This window comes from Pristiophorus japonicus, chromosome 15, assembly GCF_044704955.1.
Source record: "Pristiophorus japonicus isolate sPriJap1 chromosome 15, sPriJap1.hap1, whole genome shotgun sequence".
Lineage (NCBI taxonomy): Eukaryota > Metazoa > Chordata > Chondrichthyes > Pristiophoridae > Pristiophorus > Pristiophorus japonicus.
In genome coordinates, this window is record NC_091991.1 from 2,583,537 (window position 1) to 2,607,036 (window position 23,500).

Genomic DNA, 23,500 nt, shown 5'->3' on the forward strand with positions numbered 1-23,500 from the left:
TGGGTTTCTCTGCCCTCTACTTTTACTATTCTCCTTTCTATCGTTTGCTTCTGTCTCCATTCATAGGTTCCCATCCCCCTGCCATATTAGTTTAACTCCTCCCCAACAGCACTAGCAAACACTCCCCCTAGGACATTGGTTCCGGTCCTGCCCAGGTGCAGACCGTCCCGTTTGTACTGGTCCCACCTCCCCCCAGAACCGGTTCCAAAGTCCCAGAAATATGAATCCCTCCCTTCTGCACCACTCCTCAAGCCACGTATTCATCTGAGCTATCCTGCAATTCCTACTCTGACTAGCACATAGCACTGGTAGCAATTCTGAGATTACAACTTTTGAGGTCCTACTTTTTAAATTTAACTCCTAGCTCCCTAAATTCGTCTCGTAGGACCTCATCCCGTTTTTTTACCTATGTCATTGGTACCTATATGCACCACAACTGGCTGTTCACCCTTCAGAATGTCCTGCACTTGCTCCAAGACATCCTTGACTCTTGCACCAGGAAGGCAACATACCATCCTGGAGTCTCGGTTGTGGCCGCATAAACGCCCATCTATTCCCCTTACAATTGAATCCCCTATCGCTCTCCCACTCTTTTTCCTGCCCTCCTGTGCAGCAGAGTCAGCCATGGTGCCATGAACTTGGCTGTTGCTGCTCTCCTGATGAGTCATCCCCCTCAACAGTACCCAAAGTGGTGTATCTGTTTTGCAGGGGGGTGACCGCAGGGGACCCCTGCACTACCTTCCTTGCACTGCTCTTCCTGCTGGTCTTCCATTCCCTCTGGCTGTGGACCCTTTACCTGCGGTACGACCAACTCACTAAAAGTGCTACTCACGTCATTCTCAGCATCGTGGTTGACCATATTAAATATTATACCAGGGATGAGGATAAGGGCCGACACAGCATGGTCAGTTACAAGCATACAAAAGCAAAATACTGCAGATGCTGGAATCTGGAATAAAAACATAGAATGATGTAAATACTCAGCGGGTCAGGCAGCGTCTGTGGAGAGGAAGCAGAGTTAACGTTTCGGGTCGATGACCCTTTGTCAGAACTGGAGAGTGTTCGGAAAGAATGGATTCTTAACCAGCACTAAAAGGGGGAGGGGGAAGAACAAAAGGGAAGGTCTGTGATAGGATGGAAGACAGGAGAGATGAGAGACAAGAGGGATGATGGGCCAAATTCAAATGACAATGGCAGGAGTTAGAAAAACCTTAGTCAAGATAGGGTGTGAATGGCAGGATAATGACCAGCTGCCATTAAAGACGAGGAGAAAAAAGGCGAGAATTTAATTTGAGCCATCATCCTTTTTGTCTCTAATCTCTCCTGTCTTCTAACCTATCACAGACCTTCCCTTTTGTTCTTTCAGCTCTCCCTTAAATGCTTAAGAATCCGTTCTTTCCAGACACTCACCAGCTCGGACGAAGGGTCGTCGACCCGAAACTTTCTCTCCACAGATGCTGCCTGACCGCTGAGATTTCCAGCATTTTGTGTTTTTATTCCAGTTACAAAGGAAACCATTCAGGATTTTAGCCAGAGCCATCTCAGTGCTGCAAGGATGGAAGTCAGACTGGAGGGATTCACAGATGAAAATGGAATTCAGAGGCAGCGAGACTCTTGGAGCTTAGCAAGGAAAGGCAGTGTTAGACATGTGGTGGACGCTGGAGAGCACGGGTGGATGGAAGGGGGTGTGTTTAAGGTGAATGACAGGGCTATTGAATAGAAGAGACATGGCACCTCAGGAGACATGATGCCAGAAGGGGAAGTGAAGTGATGGAGGAAGTAAAAAAGGAGGTGGGTCACATAGATGCAACAATCTTGGAGAAGGTGTTGGGAGAGAAACTGCAGAATAATGGGAATCAAGGCTGGAATAGGTAGGGAAGGTCAGGAGCAGAGGACAGAAGGGAGGAGAGGAGAGGAGGAATTGGTAGAGGCGGCTATGCAAATCTTAGAAATAAATAATTCCAGGAGTTTCTTTTGCACTTAGTATTTGGGGTGAGGGTTGAGGAAGCAGTTAGTCATGAATCAGATGGCCCCAAGGTTGTCTTTGTCCTCCAGATGATGGTTTGATTGTAGACACCAAGGCTGGACATGGTGGAGCCAAATCTGGTTAAGAATTACAGGAGTAGGTAGGTGCCATGTATGTTCCAGTTCACAGTCCCTGACTCGGGCACAAAAATAGGGACTGTACTGGGGAAATAGTGAGCAATTTGGTGGGAACAAGGGCAGAGGGAGATAAGGGAACAGATTAGAAGGCAGTGAAATGTTATGGCAGGTAGGAGGGAGAGTTAGAAACAGAATCGAGGAGGAGCTGGGCAAACGTTTTTACCATAGATGGTTCTGGAATGCTGGAGGATATGGGTAGAAAAGGAATTAAGTGGTTAGGGATAACCTAGGCAGTTATCAGCTACATTTCTATTGGGTGTGCAGGGGATCAGGCCCTCTTGACATCTATCTGCAGGAGAGAGATCACTTTTCCAAACCTCAGATCAAAGGCTGATTAACTGGAGCTAGGCCACTTGACTGCTCCACCACAGTTGTCATTTGACCTGCGACAATTCACATGAAGTTGAAAAAATCTAGTCAGTCTAACCACTAGGTCCTCCACCCATCTTTAGGACAAGCAGAATTCTTTCACAAAATATTTAACCTTTGGTGCACTCAAACTTTCCTTTCAATTGGGTAAAATGGGCTGGTTCTCCTACAATTATCTACATTCTTTCTTAGTTTGCCAGCTCTCCCTTACGGTGTCTATAGCAAATTGTGATGAGTCCTTCTCTGCTCCTGTCCAAATTCATTTATGCATAGAGGAACTAGAAATCTCAGCACAGATCCCTGGGGCAACCTACTATTTGTATCTTGGAGCACACAGCGTCAACTCAAGAAACATCCATTTACTCCGATCTGCTTTCTATCCTTCAGCCAACCTTCAAATATCATGGGCCCTAATCTTCATGAAAGTCCAAATAGATCACATCCAGTGTGATCTGGCTATATATTCCACAATTTTCTTGTATTTATCAATCACGTCTGTCCTTTACATATCTATTGACTGCCTCGGATTAGCCCATACCTTTCTAGGAGTTCAATGTAATCCTTAAGTTTTCTTACTGTTGTTGGAGACTCACTGGTCTATAATTACCTGGCTTATCCCTTTCTCCTTTTTTTGAACAGGGGTGGAATGTTCGTCACCTTCCAGTCCTTTGGTAAAATTCCTGTTCCAAGGAATTTTGGAAAATTAGTATCTCTGCTATTTCATCACTAAACTGCCTCTGTATTGTGTGGTGGAGATCATTGGAGCCTGGGATGACCACATGAAGAACCATTAACCCTCAAAAGTTTCCTTGTAATGTAATTAGTAATCCTCCCTTCCTCCTCCGGTACTTCAGCAATCCTACCTTCGCCCTGCTCTAAATAATGGTGAAATATTTAAGTACCTCTGCCTTTCCTTTATCCCACAGTGACTCCACAAGTTGTGACTATCTGCTTCTTGTGAAGATGGTCGGTTTTGTAAAAAGTTTGCGCTATTACCAACACCATGGCAAAATTGGAGTACTTGCTTTTTCTACCCATCTCCAAAAAAAAAAGAGTCTGCGGCCTCATTTCGCCCCTTGATGCAGGTATTCACTCCTTTCTTCTGCTGTGGTTGGAGAATCCAACACTGCCGCGAGCTTTTACAAGGTGGAGAACTTCTGCAGCAGAGTTGGATACTCGTGGAAGGGACGCAGGTCAGGATTCCTCTGCGAACTGGCGCAACAAGGGGCACTTCGGTGAACAGCTGAGGGGACGCAGAGGAAGGTGAGTGGGGGGGGGGGGGGGGAAATCATATAACCAATATTGAGATGGGGAATGCACTGAAAAAATTGTGCCCATCTATGGGCACTAGAAAATTAAATACTGCAGCTTTAGAAATACTGCACCACATTTAGCAACTGAATACCAGTACATATTCACAAAATCCCAGAACGCATCTGAAGAAATGAGAACATCCCAACAATGTCACAATATTCTGCAATCTTCCAATAGCTTGCAAGTTGGCTTTTCATACTCTTAACCCTTCTAATCTCCCTTTGCTTCTTTTCTGCAGTTTATGGATTTTTGCCTGCTGTTTTTCTGTATTACTAGCTTGAATTTCTCAAGACTCCTTCGTGCACTTCAGTTTTGACCTCAACGCTTAGTCGTCCAGGGCACTCTGGCTTCAAAACACCTGGTTGGAGTGGTTTGCATGTTACTCATTTTAAAGAATTTCCACATCGCTGGTCTCCTGATTTAATCGGCCAACATTTCCATCCAATAAGAACATAATAGGAACAGGAGTAGGCCATACGGCCCCTTGAGCCTGCTCCGCCATTTAATACGATCATAGACTCAGCTCCACTTCCCTGCCCACTCCCCATAACCCCTTATCGTTTGAATAAATTTAAGACAGAAACGACAGTTTCTTAATGTCCCAGTTTCCTCAGCTCTGAGGCAGAGAATTCCAGATTTACAAACATGAAGAAATTTCTCATCTGTTTTAAATGGGCAGCCCCTTATTCTAAGACCATGCCCTCTAGTTCTAGTCTCCCCCATCAGTGGTAACATCCTCTCTGCATCCACCTCGTCGAGCCCCCTCAATCTTACACGTTTCGATAAGATCACCTCTCATTCTTCTGAATTCCAATGAGTAGAGGCCCAACCTACTCAACCTCTCTTAAGTCAACCTCCTCATCCCTGGAATCAACCGAGTGAACCTTCTCTACTGCCTCCAAAGCAAGTATATCCTTTTGTAAATATGGAAACCAAAACTGCACGTAGTATTCCAGGTGTGGCCTCACCAATACCTTATATAGCTGTAGCAAGACTTCCCTGCTTTTATACTCCATCCCCTTTGCAATAAAGGGGAAGATACCATTGGCCTTCCTGAACACTTGCTGTACCTGCATACTATCCTTGTGTTTCATGCACAAGTACCCCCAGGTCCTGCTGTACTGCAGCACTTTGCAATCTTTCTCCATTTAAATAATAACTTGCTCTTTGATTTTTTTTTTCTGTCAAAGTGCATGACCTCACACTTTCCAACATTATACTCCATCTGTCAAATTTTTGCCCACTCACTTATCCTGACTAGTTTCACTTTGCTATTTTCCAATACATCTTTTTACTCCCTCCCACCCCCCAAATCTAATCAGACCATGAAACTTTTACCTCTAACCCCCACCTTTGCCAGCCCATTTCCCAGGTTCAGTGCTGCATCTTTCCTTCTTGGAATTGTAACATACTGACTTAAGTCATGAATGCATGTTGGCCACCATTATACCAGGCAACCTTTGTGCAGAGCTCCAATCATTACAACCCTGTTACTTCTGCAAACTTCTCATTCTCCATTTCTATTCAGCAGTCTAAGTTACCCAATGTTCAAGAACTTATTTCTCAACTAAATCCAGAAACGTGCAGTCCGATCACCTTCAATAATTGTATCTATTGACTGCTGGAATAGTTTCCTTAATTCACTATGCCAACCCTTCACCTTTTCTTTCTCCATCATTAATTTTTTTTTTTTTGGAGAGCCAGCATGGTTTAATACCCAACCATGACTGGCTGAAAACAATTTTGCCCATCGAGGTTCACTGCTCTCCCCCAACTTTGCTCCACAGGGCTGAGATTCAGAGACTCACTCAGCCTTCTCCTTTCCTTCAGAAAGCAGTTCTGTAGACTGATTCAGACTTAACTCCTTACATTTCAGACTGGAGAATGAATTGGCTAGTTTCAACCCTTGTAGCCTATGCTAACGAGTGTTGATTTTTTTTGCCCTCCCCTATTGCGCTATAGTCTTACCAGACAATAGCAGTGGGTCTCTGTCTAGGCGTTTCTTCACATGGTCAGACTCCCCAGTCAGCGAGCTTTCATCAATCTTTAGATCATTTCCATGAATAAGCACACCATCAGTAGGTAGGAGGTCACCTAAAAACCAGGAAGCCACAAACATCTTAGACAATCACAGCCATGAAGCATAATTCAGCAATATTCATGTTAAAATAGCTCCTGGAATGATAGGGTTGTCCTACAAGAGATTGAGTAGATTGGGCCTATACTCTCGAGTAAGAGATGCTCTCATTGAAACATTAAGATTCTGAGGGGATTGACAGGGTAGGTGCTGAGAAGTTGTTTCCCCTGGCTGGAGAGTCTAGAACTAGAGAGCATAGTCTTAGGATAAGGGGTCGGCCATTTAAGACCGAGATGGAGGAATTTCTTCACTCAGAGGGTTGTGAATCTTTGGAATTCTCTACCTCAAATGACTGGTTGCTGAATCATTGAGTATATCCAAGGCTGAGATCAATAGATTTTTGGGCTCTAGGGGAAATCAAGGGGTTCGGAAATAGAGTGGGAAAGTAGAGTTGAGGTCAAAGATCAGCCATGATATTATTGAATGGTGGAGCAGGTTTGAGGGGGCATATGACCTGCTCCTATTTAAGTTCTTGTAGTTCAATTATTTACCATATTTTCCTCATTGATAGATAACTTCAGCAAATAAGATTTGCTGTCACCCTGCAGAGGAAAATCATTTGCGACAGCATTCTTTATTGCCGTAAGCAGTCAAGTGATTATCCCGTAAAGCACCATTAAAGGCCACAATTTTTGCTATGACTAATTGTTGAAGAGCACAAAAAACTAAACTAGCAAAAAGACTGAAGGGCGAGTCAGGAAGGAGCTTTTGTACTGATTACACCAAAAGATGTAAAATAATCCATTCATCCAATCTCCATATAAGTCAATGTGTAAAACAGTGGGGTTTGGAGGACCTACATTGTTGGCGCCAGTGTCCACCATCTTGAGCTGTCTATAGTGCATCTTTGTGAGCACATGATTCAGACGTGAAAATACCCAACCTTCAGGTTAACTATGGCTAGCAGATCTCCAGTGTTCTGGCAAAGAATGAACTGTGTGAATATTCTTCCAGTCAGAGGTTTACAATCAGACACCTCCCATGCTTTTGGGGGGGGGGGGTGTAAAGTATCCAGACAGAAACCCTCAACTTTTCCAAGCTCTTGGAATTTTTACTGTAGCTCCAATGAGACAGGGATAGCCATGTTAAAGAAATTCCTCTGAAACCTGGATAACAATGCAGCCTGTGGCACTTAGGATGTTCCTGGATCCCACTATCTAGGCAATCTGGCATATGCATATGGGTCACTAAATCCTCCTGGGGCATGGGTCGCTTGTAAGCCATATTTAGCAAGCGGGGGCACTTGGATCCAACCTAATTCCAGAGCAGGGACAGCAGCTGGAGTCTGTGCCGGAGACTATACTGATGGGGATGAAATTAAGTTACATGAGCACCAACCCGGCTGCTCTGATCAAATCACTAGAGCTCGACTAGAAGCCAGAGTACAAGCCCACATGTCTGATGCTGGAGGCTATACGAGGCCTAGAGATCACACATCTTGTCTGGCCATGCAAGTCAAATTGTCTGGACCAGTGATGCATGTATACACCAATATCAGCGATTATTCCTGTACCTGACTTAGATCCAGAGCTGGAGCATCAATTTGCAGCTGATGGGCAGCATAAACAAGATCCTCCTACCAATTTAACCCCCAATGTTCTTCCCACCCACCCCACAGGGTGACAGTAATTACCCTATTTTGTAAGTGGAGGGTGAAAGAAGAACTTTAATACAAACAAAACTCTAGTTAAAATAATTCAAGTATACACACGGCATGCAATCTTTCAAGTTAAATTCAAGTTTATATAACAGTTTACAGAAAAGTTATAAAAATACAACATTTTAAATACCATATTTAACTTGTGCAATGTCGCCGACCACCAACTCCGCCACAGGAATCTGGATAACCTGGCCGCCTCTTATCACTATGAATTTCTGCTCTTGTTCAATTCGGTTTTGTAGGCCTCTGAATTGTCTCTCTTTACTCCAGTCATTGAAAGCTGTAACTAGCACCACACAGATAACCGAAACAAGAATAGCAACTCCTTCGATCCAACCAGCTTCTGATTCCCCTTCATCTTCAAAGACAACTTTAACTACAGTGCACGCTGCAGAACCAAGAACAGAGTATTAGAAAGAGCAGAGGGAACGGCATAGACTTCACTTGCATATTAGCTCACGTCAATATGGTACGGTTTCACAACAACTTTTATTTATATAGCACCTTTAACAGTGAAACGTCCAAAGGAACTTCACAGGGGTATTATGATATAAAAATTTGACAGCCACATAAGTAGAAATTAGCACAGGTTAGTCAAAGAGGTAGGTTCTAAGGAGCACCTTGAAGGAGGATGGGTAGAGGGGAGGAGAGGTTTAGGCAGGGCGTTCCAGAGCTTGGGGACTAAGCAACAGAAGGCAGCACCACCAATGGCTGAGTGATAATCAGGGACGCTCAAGAGGGCAGAATTAGAGGAGTGCAGACATCTCATGAGTATGACAAGTGTGAGAAAAATCAGATCGAACTGCATTAGCACCACGTAAACTTGAGATTGGCACTTGGACAGCAACACATAGTATGTACAAATCATGTTGAGTAGAAAACCAGTTTCCTTGGTGACCAACACTGTTGAATAATGTAGGCAAGGTCAATGCTGACTGCGAGTGGCCCAATTAATGAGGATTCACTTCAATCTTCAGAATCTTTTCTGGTCATGGCAGCCTTTTTTTTTTACAAAACTGCTTTCTCAACCTACCCTGCCACCTTCAACGATTTGTGCACATATACCCCAAGAGCTCTGTTCATGGACCCTTTAGGATTTTACCCTCTTCCTACCAAAATGCTTCACTTCGCACTTTTCTTGGTTTATTTTCATCAACCACATGTCCACCCATTTCACCATTCTATGTTCTTGAAGTCTTTCCCTATTCACTATACTTCCAAGTTTTGCCTCATCTGTAAATTTTGAAATTGTGCCCTGTACACCCAAGTCCAAGTCATTAATCTACATCAAAAGCAGTGGTCCCAGTACCGAGCCCCGGGGACCACCACTGTATTACCTTCCTCCAGTCCGAAAAACAACCGTTCGCCACTACTGTTTTCTGTCACTGAGCCAATTCCGTCTCCATGCTGCCACTGTCCCTTTTATTCCATAGGCTTCAACTGTGCTGATAAGCCTATTATGTGGCACTTTATCAAACGCCTTTTGGAAGTCCATATACACCACATCAACCGCATTGCCCTAATCAACCCTCTGTTACCTCATCAAAAAAACTCAAATTAGTTAAACATGATTTGCCTTTAACAAATCAGTGCTGGCTTTCCTTAATTAATCCACACTTGTCAAGTTGTCCCAGATTAGAGTTTCCAAAAGCTTCCCCATTACCAAGGTTAAACTGGCCTGGAGTTGCTGGGTTTATCCTTGCACCTTTTTGAACAAGGGTGTAATACTTGCAATTCTCCAATCCTCTGGCACCACCCCCATATCGGAGGATTGGAAAATTATGGTCAGTGCCTCCATTATTTCCTCCTTAATTTCCCTCAGTATCCTAGGATGCATCCCATCTGGTCCACGTGACTTATCAACATTAAGTTGTACATCCCTGTCTGGCGTTAAAAAATAAAGGGAAGGTGGCTCAACCGTGGCTATCAAGGGAAATCAGGGATAGTATTAAAGCCAAGGAAGTGACATACAAATTGGCCAGAAATAGCAGCAAACCCAGCGACTGGGAGAAATTTAGAACTTAGCAGAGGAGGACAAAGGGTTTGATTAGGGCAGGGAAAATAGAGTACGAGAGGAAGCTTGCAGGGAACATTAAAACGGATTGCAAAAGCTTCTATAGAAATGTAAAGAGAAAAGGTTAGTAAAGCCAAACGTAGGTCCCCTGCAGTCAGAATCAAGGAAAGTCATAACAGGGAACAAAGAAATGACAGACCAATTGAACAAGTACTTTGGTTCGATATTCACTAAGGAGGACACAAACAACCTTCCGGATATAAAAGGGGTCAGAGGGTCTAGTAAGGAGGAGGAACTGAGGGAAATCCTTATTAGTCAGGAAATTGTGTTGGAGAAATTGATGGGATTGAAGGCCGATAAATCCCAGAGTACTTAAGGAGGTGGCCTTGGAAATAGCGGATGCATTGAGTCATTTTCCAACATTCCATAGACTCTGGATCAGTTCCTGTGGAGTGGAGGGTAGCCAATGTAACCCCACTTTTCAAAAAAGGAGGGAGAGAAAACAGAATTATAGACTGGTCAGCCTGACATCGGTAGTGGGTAAAATGACAGAATCAATTATTAAGGATGTCATAGCAGCGCATTTGGAAAGAGGTGACATGATAGGTCCAAGTCAGCATGGATTTGTGAAAGGGAAATCATGCTCGACAAATCTGCTGGAATTTTTTGAGGATGTTTCCAGTAGCGTGGACAAGGGAGAACCAGTTGATGGTGTATTTGGACTTTCAGAAGGCTTTCGACAAGGTCCCACACGAGATTAATGTGCAAAGTTAAAGCACATGGGATTGGGGTAGTGTGTTGACATGGATTGAGAACTGGTTGGCAGACAGGAAGCAAAGAGTAGGAGTCAATGGGTACTTTTCAGAATGGCAGGCAGTGACTAGTGGGGTACCACAAGATTCTGTGCTGGGGCCCCAGCTGTTTACATTGTACATTAATGATTTAGACGAGGGGATTAAATGTAGTATCTCCAAATTTGCAGATGACACTAAGTTGGGTGGTAGTGCGAGCTGCGAGGAGGATGCTATGAGGCTGCAGAATGACTTGGATAGGTTAGGTGAGTGGGCAAATACATGGCAGATGAAGTATAAATGTGGATAAATGTGAGGTTATCCACTTTGGTGGTAAAAACAGAGACTATTATCTGGTGACAGATTAGGAAAAGGGGAGGTGCAAAGAGACCTGGGTGTCATGGTACATCAGTCATTGAAGGTTGGCATGCAGGTACAGCAGGCAGTTAAGAAAGCAAATGGCATGTTGGCCTTCATAGCGAGGGGATTTGAGTACAGGGGCAGGGAGGTGTTACTACAGTTGTACAGGGCCTTGTTGAGGCCACATCTGGAGTATTGTGTACAGTTTTGGTCTCCTAACTTGAAGGACATTCTTGCTATTGAGGGAGTGCAGTGAAGGTTCACCACTGATTCCCAGGATGATGGGACTGACCTATCAAGAAAGACTGGATCAACTGGGCTTGTATTCACTGGAGTTCAGAAGAATGAGAGGGGATCTCAAACGTACAAGATTCTGACAGGTTTAGACAGGTTAGATGCAGGAAGAATGTTCCCAATGTTGGGGAAGTCCAGAACCAGGGGTCACAGTCTAAGGATAAGGGGTAAGCCATTTAGGACCGAGATAAGGAGAAACTTCTTCACCCAGAAAGTGGTGAACCTGTGCAATTCTCTACCACAGGAAGTTGAGGCCAATTCACTAAATATATTCAAAAAGGAGTTAGGTGTAGTCCTTACTACTAGGGGGATCAAGGGGTATGGCGAGAAAGCAGGAATGGGGTACTGAAGTTGCATGTTCAGCCATGAACTCGTTGAATGGCGGTGCAGGCTCGAAGGGCCAAATGGCCTACTCCTGCACCTATTTTCTATGTTTCTAAGTACAGACAACCTTTCTAGTACCTCTATCAATTTTTCTCATACAGTATCTCCACTATCTTCTCTTTCACTGACTTTGCATTTGTCTTCAGCAAGGAAGATGCTGCCAAAGTACTCATTGTACCACAGCCATGCCTTCTGCCTCTATGCATAATCTCCTTTTTAGTCCCAATCGGTCCCATCCCTCTTCTTTCCTACTTGTTTATTATTTATATGCCTATAGCAGATTGTTGAATTCCCCTTTGTTAGCTGCCAATCAATTCTCACACTCTTTGCCCCTCATTTTCACTTCCCCCCCCACCCCCCCTTATTTTATATTCAGCCCGATTCTCCACCTGTGAGCACTTGTTACAAACTGTGGAATCCATCTGAGAATTGAGTTCCCGCAACTTTTTGAGAGATGGATCTACAAGATGTCCAAATCTGACAGGACAGAAAATTATATTATAGCACATGGTCCACTTCAACCATCCAGGGCAGTGAGTCCCTGTAATACGGTATTTAATCGGTTATTGTCACAGGGCAAAGCAGCATTGTTACTTTATCAATGTAGTCAAACTCAAAGGGCACTCATCTCCAAAGGGAAACATCTCCTTAAAGCTGACGGTGTTGGCAGTTCTGCAGCTCGTTTCTCACTGAGCGAGTCAGAATGAGAAGCTTTAACAACAGCCAATGTTTCACAAAAGGAGACCTCACCAGACCAAAGGACATTGGTGGAGTTTAATGGGCTCTTTGTGTCACTGGGCTACAGGAGGCTATTTTTAAACAGAAGGAAAGCTGGTCACAACAGACAGTTTAACAGCCTGTCCATGGTCCACTCTTAAAATAACTTTGAAAATGACCTTCCTAATGCCTGCCCCCCAACCAAGCTCAGGCCCTCTATCATCAATGGTGCTCCTCTGCACTGAGCATGCAGCCAACACTTTGCTGTAGGCAATTTAGCCCATCCAGTTGTGCCTGCTCTCCAGTTGTCTTGGATCCCCTTGCCACTGGACCAAGACCTTGTTCAGAGGCCTACAAAAGGCCCAGAGTCAGCAGAGGAGAGTCAAGGAGAGGCGGGAGTTCCGGGGTCGGTTCGAGAGAGGCTTACTGGCGCAGCTGCAGCAGGGAGGCAGAAAAGTAGAAAGAAATCGCAAGGTGACGTCACAGCCAAGGGGGAAGTGATTGGCAAGTAGTTTTTCCTTTTCTTTATAAATAAAGTAACCATCATTGTTGTTGCCCAATTAGATTAATCCAAGGGTTAAGTCATGGTAGGAGAGCTCGGACACATGTTGTGCTCCTCCTGTACTTTGTGGGAAGTCAGACGCTCCTGGTGTCCCTGATGACTAAGTGTACGGGAAGTGGATCCGCCTCCAGCTCCTGACGGACCGCATTGCGGCACTGGAGCAGCGGGTGGATGCACTCTGGAGCATGCACGATGTTGGGAATGACGTGAGCAGCACATTTAGCTAGTTGGTCTTACCGCAGGTAAAGGGTACACAGTCAGATAGGGAATGGAAGACCAACAGGAAAAGTAGTGCAAGGAAGGTAGTGCAGGGGTCCCCTGCAAAACAGATTCACCGCTTTGGGTACTTTTGAGGGGGATGACTCATCAGGGGAGAGCAGCAGCAGCCAAGTTCATGGCAACGTGGCTGACTCTGCTGCACAGGAGGGCAGGAAAAAGAGTGGGAGTGCGATAGTGATAGGGGATTCAATTGTAAGGGGAATAGATAGGCGTTTCTGCGGCCGCAACCAAGACTCCAGGATGGTATGTTGCCTCCCTGGTGCAAGGGTCAAGGATGTCATGGAGCGGATGCAGGACATTCTGAAAAGGGAGGGTGAACAGCTAGTTGTCGTGGTGCATATAGGTACCAACAATATAGGTAAAAAAACAGGATGAGGTCCTACGAGACAAATTTAGGGAGCTAGGAGTTCAATTAAAAAGTAGGACCTCAAAAGTAGTAATCTCGGGATTGCCACCAGTGCCACGTGCTAGTCAAGAATAGGAATCGCAGGATAGCTCAGATGAATACGTGGCTTGAGCAGTGGTGCAGAAGGGAGGGATTCAAATTCCTGGGATATTGGAACTGGTTCTGGGGTAGGTGGGACCAGTACAAACCGGACAGTCTGCACCTGGGCAGGACCGGAACCAATGTCCTCAGGGGAGTGTTTGCTAGTGCTATTGGGGAAGAGTTAAACTAATAGATGGGAACCTATGCAGGGAGACAGAGGGAAATAAAATGGAGTCAGAAGCAAACGATAGAAAGGAGAATAGTAAGAGTGGAGGGCAGAGAAACCCAAGGCAAAAAACAAAAAGGGCCACATTACAGCAAAATTCTAAAGGGGCAGTGTGTTAAAAAGACAAGCCTGAAGGCTCTGTGCCTCAATGCGAGGAATATTTGGAATAAGGTGGACGAATTAACTGCACAGTCAGCAGTTAATGGATATGATGTGATTGGCATCACAGAGACATGGCTCCAGGGTGACCAGGGCTGGGAACTCAACATCCAGGTGTATTCAACATTTAGGAAGGATAGACAGCAATGAAAAGGAGGCAGGATTAAAGAAGAAATTAATGCAATTGTAAGGAAGGACATTAGCTTGGATGATGTGGAATCTGTATGAGTGGAGCTACAGAATACCAAAGGGCAGAAGACATTAGTGGGAGTTGTGTACAGGCCAACAATAGTAGTAGTGAGGTTGGGGACAGCATCAAACAAGAAATAAGGGATGTGTGCAAGGTACAGCAGTTATCAAGGCCGACTTTAATCTACATATTGATTGGGCTAACCCAACTGGTAGCAATGCGGTGGAGGAGGATTTCCTGGAGTGTATTAGGGATGGTTTTCTAGACCAATGTCAAGGAACCAACCAGAGAGTTGGCCATCCTAGACTGGGTGATGTGCAATGAGAAGGGACTAAATTAGCAATCTTGTTGAGGCCCCTTGGGGAAGAGTGTCCATAACATGGTAGAATTCTTTATTAGGATGGAGTGACAAAGTTAATTCAGAAACTAGGGTCCAGAACTTAAGGAAAGGTAACTGACAGTATGACACGCGAATTGGCGAGATTAGACTGCCAACTGATACTTAAAGGGTTGACTGTGGATAGGCAATGGCAAACCTTTAAAGATCACATGGATGAACTTCAACAATTGTACATCCCTGTCTGGAGTAAAAATAACAGGGAAGGTGGCTCAACCATGGCTAACAAGCGAAATTAAGGATAGTGTTAAATCCAAGGAAGAGGCATATAAATCAGCCAGAAAAAGCAGCAAACCTGAGGACTGGAAGAAATTTAGAATTCAGCAGAAGACAAAGGGTTTAATTAAGAGGGGGAAGAGAGTACGAGAGGAAGCTTGCCGGAAACACAAAAACTGACTGCAAAAGCTTCTATAGATGTGAAGAGAAAAGATTAGTGAAGCCAAACATAGGTCCCTTGCAGTCAGATTCAGGTGAATTTATAATGGGGAACAAAGAAATATCAGACCAATTGAACAAATACTTTGGTTCTGTCTTCACGGAGGAAGACACAAATAACCTTCTGGATGTACTAGGGGACTGAGGAACTGAAGGATATCCTTATTAGGCAGGAAATTGTGTTAGGGAAATGGATGGGATTGAAGGCTGATAAATCCCTGGGGCCGGATAGTCTACATCCCAGAGTACTTAAAGAAGTCCCCCTAGAAATAGTGGATGTGTTGGTGATCATTTTCCAACACTATTGACTCTGGATCAGTCCCTATGGACTGGAGGGTAGCTAATGTAACACTTAAAAAAGGAGGGAGAGAAAACGGGTAATTATAGACCGGTTAGCCTGACAGTGGGGAAAATGTTGGAATCAATTATGAAATAGCAACGCATTTGGAAAGCAGTGACAGGATTGGTCCAAGTCAGCATGGATTTATGAAAGGGAAATCATGCTTGACAAATCTTCTGGAATTTTGTGAGGATGGAACTAGTAGACTGGACAAGGGAGAACCAGTGGATGTGGTGTATTTGGACTTTCAAAAGGCTTTTGACAAGGTCCCACACGAGATTGGTGTGCAAAATCAAAGCACATGGTATTGGGGGCAATGTACTGACATGGATCGAGAACTGGTTGGCAGACAGGAATAAATGGGTCCTTTTCAGAATGGCAGGCAGTGACTAGTGGCGTGCCACAGGGCTCAGTGCTGGGACCCCAGTTCTTTACAATATAAATGATCTAGAGGATGGAATCGAGAGTAATATCTCCAAGTTTGCAGATGACCTAAACTGGGTGGCGGTGTGAGCTGTGAGGAGGACTCCAAGAGGCTGTAGGGTGACTTGGACAGTTTAGGCGAGTGGGCAAATACATGACAGATGCAGTATAATGTGAATAAATGTGAGGTTATCCACTTTGGGGGTAAAAACACGAAGGCAGAATTTTATCTGAATGGCAGCAGATTAGGAAAAGGGAAGGTGCAGCGAGACCTGGGTGTCATGGTTCAGTCATTGAAAGTTGGCATGCAGGTACAGCAGGCAGTGAAGGCAAATGGTATGTTGGCCTTCATAGCTAGGGGATTTGAGTATAGGAGCAGGGAAGTCTTACTGCAGTTGTACAGGGCCTTGGTGAATATTGTGTTCAGTTTTGGTCTCCTAATCTGAGGAAGGATGTTCTTGCTATTGAGGGAGTGCAGCAAAGGTTCACCAGACTGATTCCAGGGATGGCTGGATTGACATATGAGGAGAGACTGGATCAACTGGGCCTTTATACACAGGAGTTTAGAAGGATGAGAGGGGATCTCAGAAACATACAAGACTCTGATGGGGCTGGACAGGTTAGATGAAGAATGTTCCCGATGTTGGGGAAGACCAGAACCAGGGGACACTCTTAGGATAAGGGACAGGCCATTCAAGACTGTGATGGAGAAACTTCTTCATTCAGAGAGTTGTTAACCTGTGGAATTCCCTGCCGCAGAGAGTTGTTGGTGCCAGTTCGTTGGATATATTCAAGAGGAAGTTAGATATGGCCCTTACGGCTAAAGGGATCAAGGAGTATGGAGAGAAAGCAGGAAAGGGGTACTGAAGGAGTGATCAGCCATGACCTTATTGAATGGTGGTGCAGGCTCGAAGGGCCGAATGGCCTACGCCTGCACCTATTTTCTATGTTTCTATGACATCTGTCATACGCACTCTCTGTTTCATCTTACTCTAGCTCTTTCGTCATCAAGGGAGCTCTGGTGTTAGTTGCCCTACCTTTCCTCCTCGTGGGAATATACCTCGACTGTACCCGGACCATCTCCTCTTTAAAGGCAGCCCATTGTTCGATTACAATTTTGTCTGCCAATCCTAGATTCCAATTTACCCGAGAGATCCATTCTCAGCCCACTGAAATTTGCCTTCCTCCAATTAAGTATTTTTACTTTAGATTGCTCCTTGTCCTTTTCCATAGCTCATCTAAACCTTGTATGATATCACAGTTCCCTAAATATTACCCTAGTGACACTTGCTCCACCTCATTCCCCAGAACCAGATCCAGAGCCGCAAACGTACTGATCAAGAAATTTCTCCTGAACACTTCAGAAATTCTTCCCCCTCTCTGCCCTTTACACTGTTACTATCCTGGTCTACATCAGGATAATTGAAATCCCACATTACTACTACTCTAGTTCTTGCACTTGGAGAGAGGCAGGAGTCGAGAGAGGCAGTGGCCTATAAAAGACTCAGCAGTCCGGGGAGCGTCGAGAGAGGCGTACTTGTGCAGCTCCAGCTGAGAGAAGTCAAAAAAGAAGTAGAAAGAAATCAAAAGGTGACGTCACAGCCAACGTGGTAAGTGATTGGCTGCTGATTGGTGAGTAGTTTTTCTTTTTCTTTGTCAGTAACTTTTAACATTGTCGTCGGCAATTTAAGTGTATCTAAGGGTTAAGTCATGGCAGGACAGCTCTGTCACGTGATATGCTCCTCCTGTACCATGTGGGAACACGGGGACAACACCAGTGTCCCTGACGACGACGTGCGGGAAGTGTCCCCACCTCCGGCTACTGACGGTCCGCGTTGCGGAGTTGGAGCTGAAGGTGGATTCACTCTGGAGCATCCACGATGCTGAGAATGACGTGAGTATCACGTGTAGCGAGTTGGTCTTACCGCAGGAGAAGGGTCCACAGCCAGCGAGGGAATGGAAGACCAGCAGGAAGAGTAGTGCAAGGAAGGTAGTGCAGGGGTCCCCTGTGGTCATCCCACTGCAAAACAGATACACTGCTTTGAGTGCTGTTGAGGGGGATGACTCATCAGGAGCGGGCAGCAGCAGCCAAGTTCATGGCACCGTGGCTGGCTCTGTTGCACAGGAGGGCAGGAAAAAGAGTGGGCGAGCGATAGTGATAGGGGATTCAATTGTAAGGGGAATAGATAGGCGTTTCTGTGGCCGCAACCGAGACTCCAGGATGGTATGTTGCCTCCCTGGTGCAAGGGTCAAGGATGTCTCGGAGCGGGTGCAGGACATTCTAAAAAGGGAGGGAGAACAGCCAGTTGTCGTGGTGCACGTTGGTACCAATGACATAGGTAAAAAAAAGGGATGAGTTCCTACGAAATGAATTTAAGGAGCTAGGAGCTAAATTAAAAAGTAGGACCTCAAAAGTAGTAATCTCGGGATTGCTATCAGTGCCACGTGCTAGTCAGAGTAGGAATCGCAGGATAGCTCAGATGAATACGTGGCTTGAGCAATGGTGCAGCAGGGAGGGATTCAAATTCCTGGGGCATTGGAACCGGTTCTGGTGTAGGTGGGATCAGTACAATCCGGACGGTCTGCACCTGGGCAGAATTGGAACCAATGTCCTCGGGGGAGTGTTTGCTAGTGCTGTTGGGGAGGAGTTAAACTAATATGGCAGGGGAATGGGAACCAATGCAGGGAGATAGAGGGAAACAAAAAGGAGGCAAAAACAAAAGACAGAAAGGAGATGAGGAAAAGTGGAGGGCAGAGAAACCCAAGGCAAAGAACAAAAAGGGCCATTGTACAGCAAAATTCTAAAAGGACAGAGGGTGTTAAAAAAACAAGCCTAAAGGCTTTGTGTCTTAATGCAAGGAGTATCCGCAATAAGGTGGATGAATTAACTGTGCAAATAGATGTTAACAAATATGATGTGATTGGGATTACGGAGACGTGGCTCCAGGATGATCAGGGCTGGGAACTCAACATCCAGGGTATTCAACATTCAGGAAGGATAGAATAAAAGGAAAAGGAGGTGGGGTAGCATTGCTGGTTAAGGAGGAGATTAAGGCAATAGTTAGGAAGGACATTAGCTTGGATGATGTGGAATCTATATGGGTAGAGCTGCAGAACACCAAAGGGCAAAAAACGTTAGTGGGAGTTGTGTACAGACCTCCAAACAGTAGTAGTGATGTTGGGGAGGGCATCAAACATGAAATTAGGGGTGCGTGCAATAAAGGTGCAGCAGTTATAATGGGTGACTTTAATATGCACATAGATTGGGCTAACCAAACTGGAAGCAATACAGTGGAGGAGGATTTTCTGGAGTGCATAAGGGATGGTTTTTTAGACCAATATGTCGAGGAACCAACTAGGGGGGAGGCCATCTTAGACTGGGTGTTATGTAATGAGAGAGGATTAATTAGCAATCTCGTTGTGCGAGGCCCCTTGGGGAAGAGTGACCATAATATGGTGGAATTCTGCATTGGGATGGAGAATGAAACAGTTAATTCAGAGACCATGGTCCAGAACTTAAAGAAGGCTAACTTTGAAGGTATGAGGCGTGAATTGGCTGGGATGGATTGGCAAATGATACTTAAGGGGTTGACTGTGGATGGGCAATGGCAGACATTTAGAGACCGCATGGATAAACTACAACAATTGTACATTCCTGTCTGGCATAAAAATTTAAAAAAAAGAGAAGGTGGCTCAACCGTGGCTATCAAGGGAAATCAGGGATAGTATTAAAGCCAAGGAAGTGGCATACAAATTGACCAGAAATAGCAGCGAACCTGGGGACTGGGAGAAATTTCAAACTCAGCAGAGGAGGACAAAGGGTTTGATTAGGGCAGGGAAAATGGAGTATGAGAAGCAGCTTGCAGGGAACATTAAGACAGATTGCAAAAGTTTCTATAGATATGTAAAGAGAAAAAGGTTAGTAAAGACAAACGTAGGTCCCCTGCAGTCAGAATCAGGGGAAGTCATAACGGGGAACAAAGAAATGGCGGACCAATTGAACAAGTACTTTGGTTCGGTATTCACGAAGGAGGACACGAACAACCTTCCAGTTATAAAAGGGGTCGGGGGGTCTAGTAAGGAGGAGGAACTGAGGGAAATCCTTATTAGCCAGGAAATTGTGTTGGGGAAATTGATGGGATTGAAGGCCGATAAATCCCCAGGGCCTGATGGACTGCATCCCAGAGTACTTAAAGGAGGTGGCCTTGGAAATAGTGGATGCGTTGACAGTCATTTTCCAACATTCCATTGACTCTGGATCAGTTCCTATGGAGTGGAGGGTAGCCAATGTAACCCCACTTTTTAAAAAAGGAGGGAGAGAAAAAACAGGGAATTATAGACCGGTCAGCCAGACATCGGTAGTGGGTAAAATGATGGAATCAATTATTAAGGATGTCATAGCAGTGCATTTGGAAAGAGGTGACATGATAGGTCCAAGTCAGCATGGATTTGTGAAAGGGAAATCATACTTGACAAATCTTCTGGAATTTTTTGAGGATGTTTCCAGTAGAGTGGATAAGGGAGAACCAGTTGATGTGGTATATTTGGACTTTCAGAAGGCGTTTAACAAGGTCCCACACAAGAGATTGATGTGCAAAGTTAGAGCACATGGGATTGGGGATAGTGTACTGACATGGATTGAGAACTGGTTGTCAGACAGGAAGCAAAGAGTAGGAGTAAATGGGTACTTTTCAGAATGGCAGGCAGTGACTAGTGGGGTACCACAAGGTTCTGTGCTGGGGCCCCAGCTGTTTACACTGTACATTAATGATTTAGATGAGGGGATTAAATGTAGTATCTCCAAATTTGCGGATGACACTAAGTTGGGTGGCAGTGTGAGCTGCGAGGAGGATGCTGAGGCTGCAGTGCGACTTGGATAGGTTAGGTGAGCGGGCAAATGCATGGCAGATGAAGTATAATGTGGATAAATGTGAGGTTATCCACTTTGGTGGTAAAAACAGAGAGACAGACTATTATCTGAATGGTGACAGATTAGGAAAAGGGGAGGTGCAAAGAGACCTGGGTGTCATGGTACATCAGTCATTGAAGGTTGGCATGCAGGTGCAGCAGGCGGTTAAGAAAGCAAATGGCATGTTGGCCTTCATAGCAAGGGGATTGGAGTACAGGGGCAGGGAGGTGTTGCTACAGTTGTACAGGGCCTTGGTGAGGCCACACCTGGAGTATTGTGTACAGTTTTGGTCTCCTAACCTGAGGAAGGACATTCTTGCTATTGAGGGAGTGCAGCGAAGGTTCACCAGACTGATTCCCAGGATGGCGGGACTGACCTATCAAGAAAGACTGGATCAACTGGGCTTGTATTCACTGGAGTTCAGAAGAATGAGAGGGGACCTCATAGAAACATTTAAAATTCTGACAGGGTTAGACAGGTTAGATGCAGGAAGAATGTTCCCAATGTTGGGGAAGTCCAGAACCAGAGGTCACAATCTAAGGATAAGGGGTAAGCCATTTAGGACCGAGATGCGGAGGAACTTCTTCACCCAGAGAGTGGTGAACCTGTGGAATTCTCTACCACAAAGTTGTTGAGGCTAATTCACTAAATATATTCAAAAAGGAGTTAGATGAGGTCCTTACTACTAGGGGGATCAAGGGGTATGGCGAGAAAGCAGGAATGGGGTACTGAAGTTGAATGTTCAGCCATGAATTCATTGAATGGCGGTGCAGGCTAGAAGGGCCGAATGGCCTACTCCTGCACCTATTTTCTATGCACCTCTTTCCTCTCAAAACAAAAGAATTGGACCACAACAGAACCTGAGCACTAACCAAACTCACTGCATACTTTGTGGTTGAGGTCAGAGTCAGAGATTGGATAAAAACTTAAATTCACTAATTAGTGAAGATCGGCAACATGCTGATCAATACAGGACCAGCACGGATATTGGGCCATGTTTGGAGACACATATGGTATTGGTAAGCAAGTGCATTTAGCCTAATAGGAGGAAATCTGGATATAGCCAAAACTTCTACCTGCCCTCTTGGACTCCAATGTATTAACATAATTGCCACTACAGATAATTACATAGGATATATGGCACAGAAACAGACCAGAGTCCAACCAGTCCATTGCTCCACTGGAGCCTCCTCCAGTCTTTCCTCATCTAAATCTATCCACATAACACTCTATTCCCTTTTCCCTCATGCTTGTCTAGCCTCCCCTTAAATGCATCTATACAAATTTGCTTCAACCACTCCTTGTGGCAGCGAGTTCCACATTCTCACCATTCAAATGGTGAACCTGTGGAATTCTCTACCACAGAAAGTTGTTGAGGCCAATTCACTAAATATATTCAAAAAAGGTGTTAGATGTAGTCCTTACTACTAGGGGGATCAAGGGGTATGGCGAGAAAGCAGGAATGGGGTACTGAAGTTGCATGTTCAGCCATGAACTCATCGAGCCTGCACCGCCATTCAAAGGGCCGAATGGCCTACTCCCGCACCTATTTTCTATGTTTCTAAAGAGGTTTCTTCTGAATTTTCCATTTGATTTCTTGACTATCTTACATTGATGGCCTCTAGTTAGCATATGTATTACAAGACAAACATTCTCGTTTAAACACTTTAGATGCTAGATGGCTCCCAATGACTATTAATGCAACTTTAATACCATCTGCAACAGAACCAGTTTGCAATTGGGGAACGTGTTACAAGTCAGCAATGAAGCATAGTAACAATAATGGTTAATGTTTCTCAAATCCAGTTCTCCACCCGTTCTGCGCTAGTAGCAGTTATAAACTGCTTAGGGTCTTGAGAGAAGTAGCGGCAGGGATTGTGGATGCATTGGTTGTAACTTACCAAAATTCAATGGATTCTGGGGAGGTCCCAGCAGATTGGGAAACTGCAAATGCAACACCCCTATTTAAAAAACAGAGGCAGACAAAAAGCAGGAAACTATAGACCAGTTAGCCTAACATCTGTGGTTGGGAAAAGCAAAATTCGGTCAGGCAGAGTCAGCATGGATTTATGAAAGTGAAGCCATGTTTGACAAATTTGCTGGAGGTTTGAGGATGTAACGAACAGGGTGGATAAAGGGGAACCAGTGGATGTGGTGTATTTGGACTTCCAGAAGGCATTTGATAAGGTTCCACATAAAAGGTTACTGCACAAAAAAGTTCACGGGGTTGGGGGTAATATTAGCATGGAGGGGATTGGCTAACAGAAAATAGAAAGTCGGGATAAATGGTTCATTCTCTGGTTGGCAACCAGTAACTAGTGGGGTGCCACAGGGATCAGTGCTGGGACCCCAACTATTTACAATCTATATAAACGATTTTGAAGGGACAGAGTGTAACGTAGCCAAGTTTGCAGACGATACAAAAATGGGAGGAAAAGCATTGTGAAGAGGACAAAAATAAAAATCAGCAAAAGGACAGACTAAGTGAGTGGGCAAAAATTTGGCAGATGGAGTATAATGTTGGAAAGTGAGAGGTCATGCACTTTGGCAGAAAAAAAAATCAGAGCAAGTTATTATTTAAATGGAGAGAGATTGCAAAGTGCCTCAGTACAGCAGGACCTGGGGGTACTTGTGCATGAAACACAAAAGGATAGTATACAGGTACAGCAAGTGATCAGGAAGGCCAATGGTAGCTTGGCCTTTATAGCAAAGGGGATAGAGTATAAAAGCAGGGAAGTCATGCTACAGCTATATAAGGTATTGGTGAGGCCACACCTGGAATACCACGTGCAGTTTTGGTTTCCATATTTACAAAAGGATATACTTGCTTTGGAGGCAGTTCAGAGAAGATTCACTAGGCTGATTCTGGGGATGAGGGGGTTGACTAATG

At 44.8% G+C, this 23,500-nt stretch overlaps 1 protein-coding gene across 4 annotated transcripts in view; it reads right to left on the bottom strand.

Annotated features, from left to right (window-relative positions):
• Positions 1-23,500, bottom strand: part of LOC139280566 (plasma membrane calcium-transporting ATPase 1-like) — a 145,658-nt gene that overhangs the window by 56,695 nt on the left and 65,463 nt on the right. For all 4 annotated transcript variants that reach the window (XM_070900068.1, XM_070900070.1, XM_070900069.1 and 1 more), the window contains exons 4-5: positions 7,774-8,031; positions 5,815-5,940 (exon numbers count right to left, since the gene is read on the bottom strand). In XM_070900068.1, coding sequence (XP_070756169.1) covers positions 5,815-5,940; positions 7,774-8,031 — 384 coding nt within the window. The remainder of the gene's footprint in view (positions 1-5,814; positions 5,941-7,773; positions 8,032-23,500) is intronic.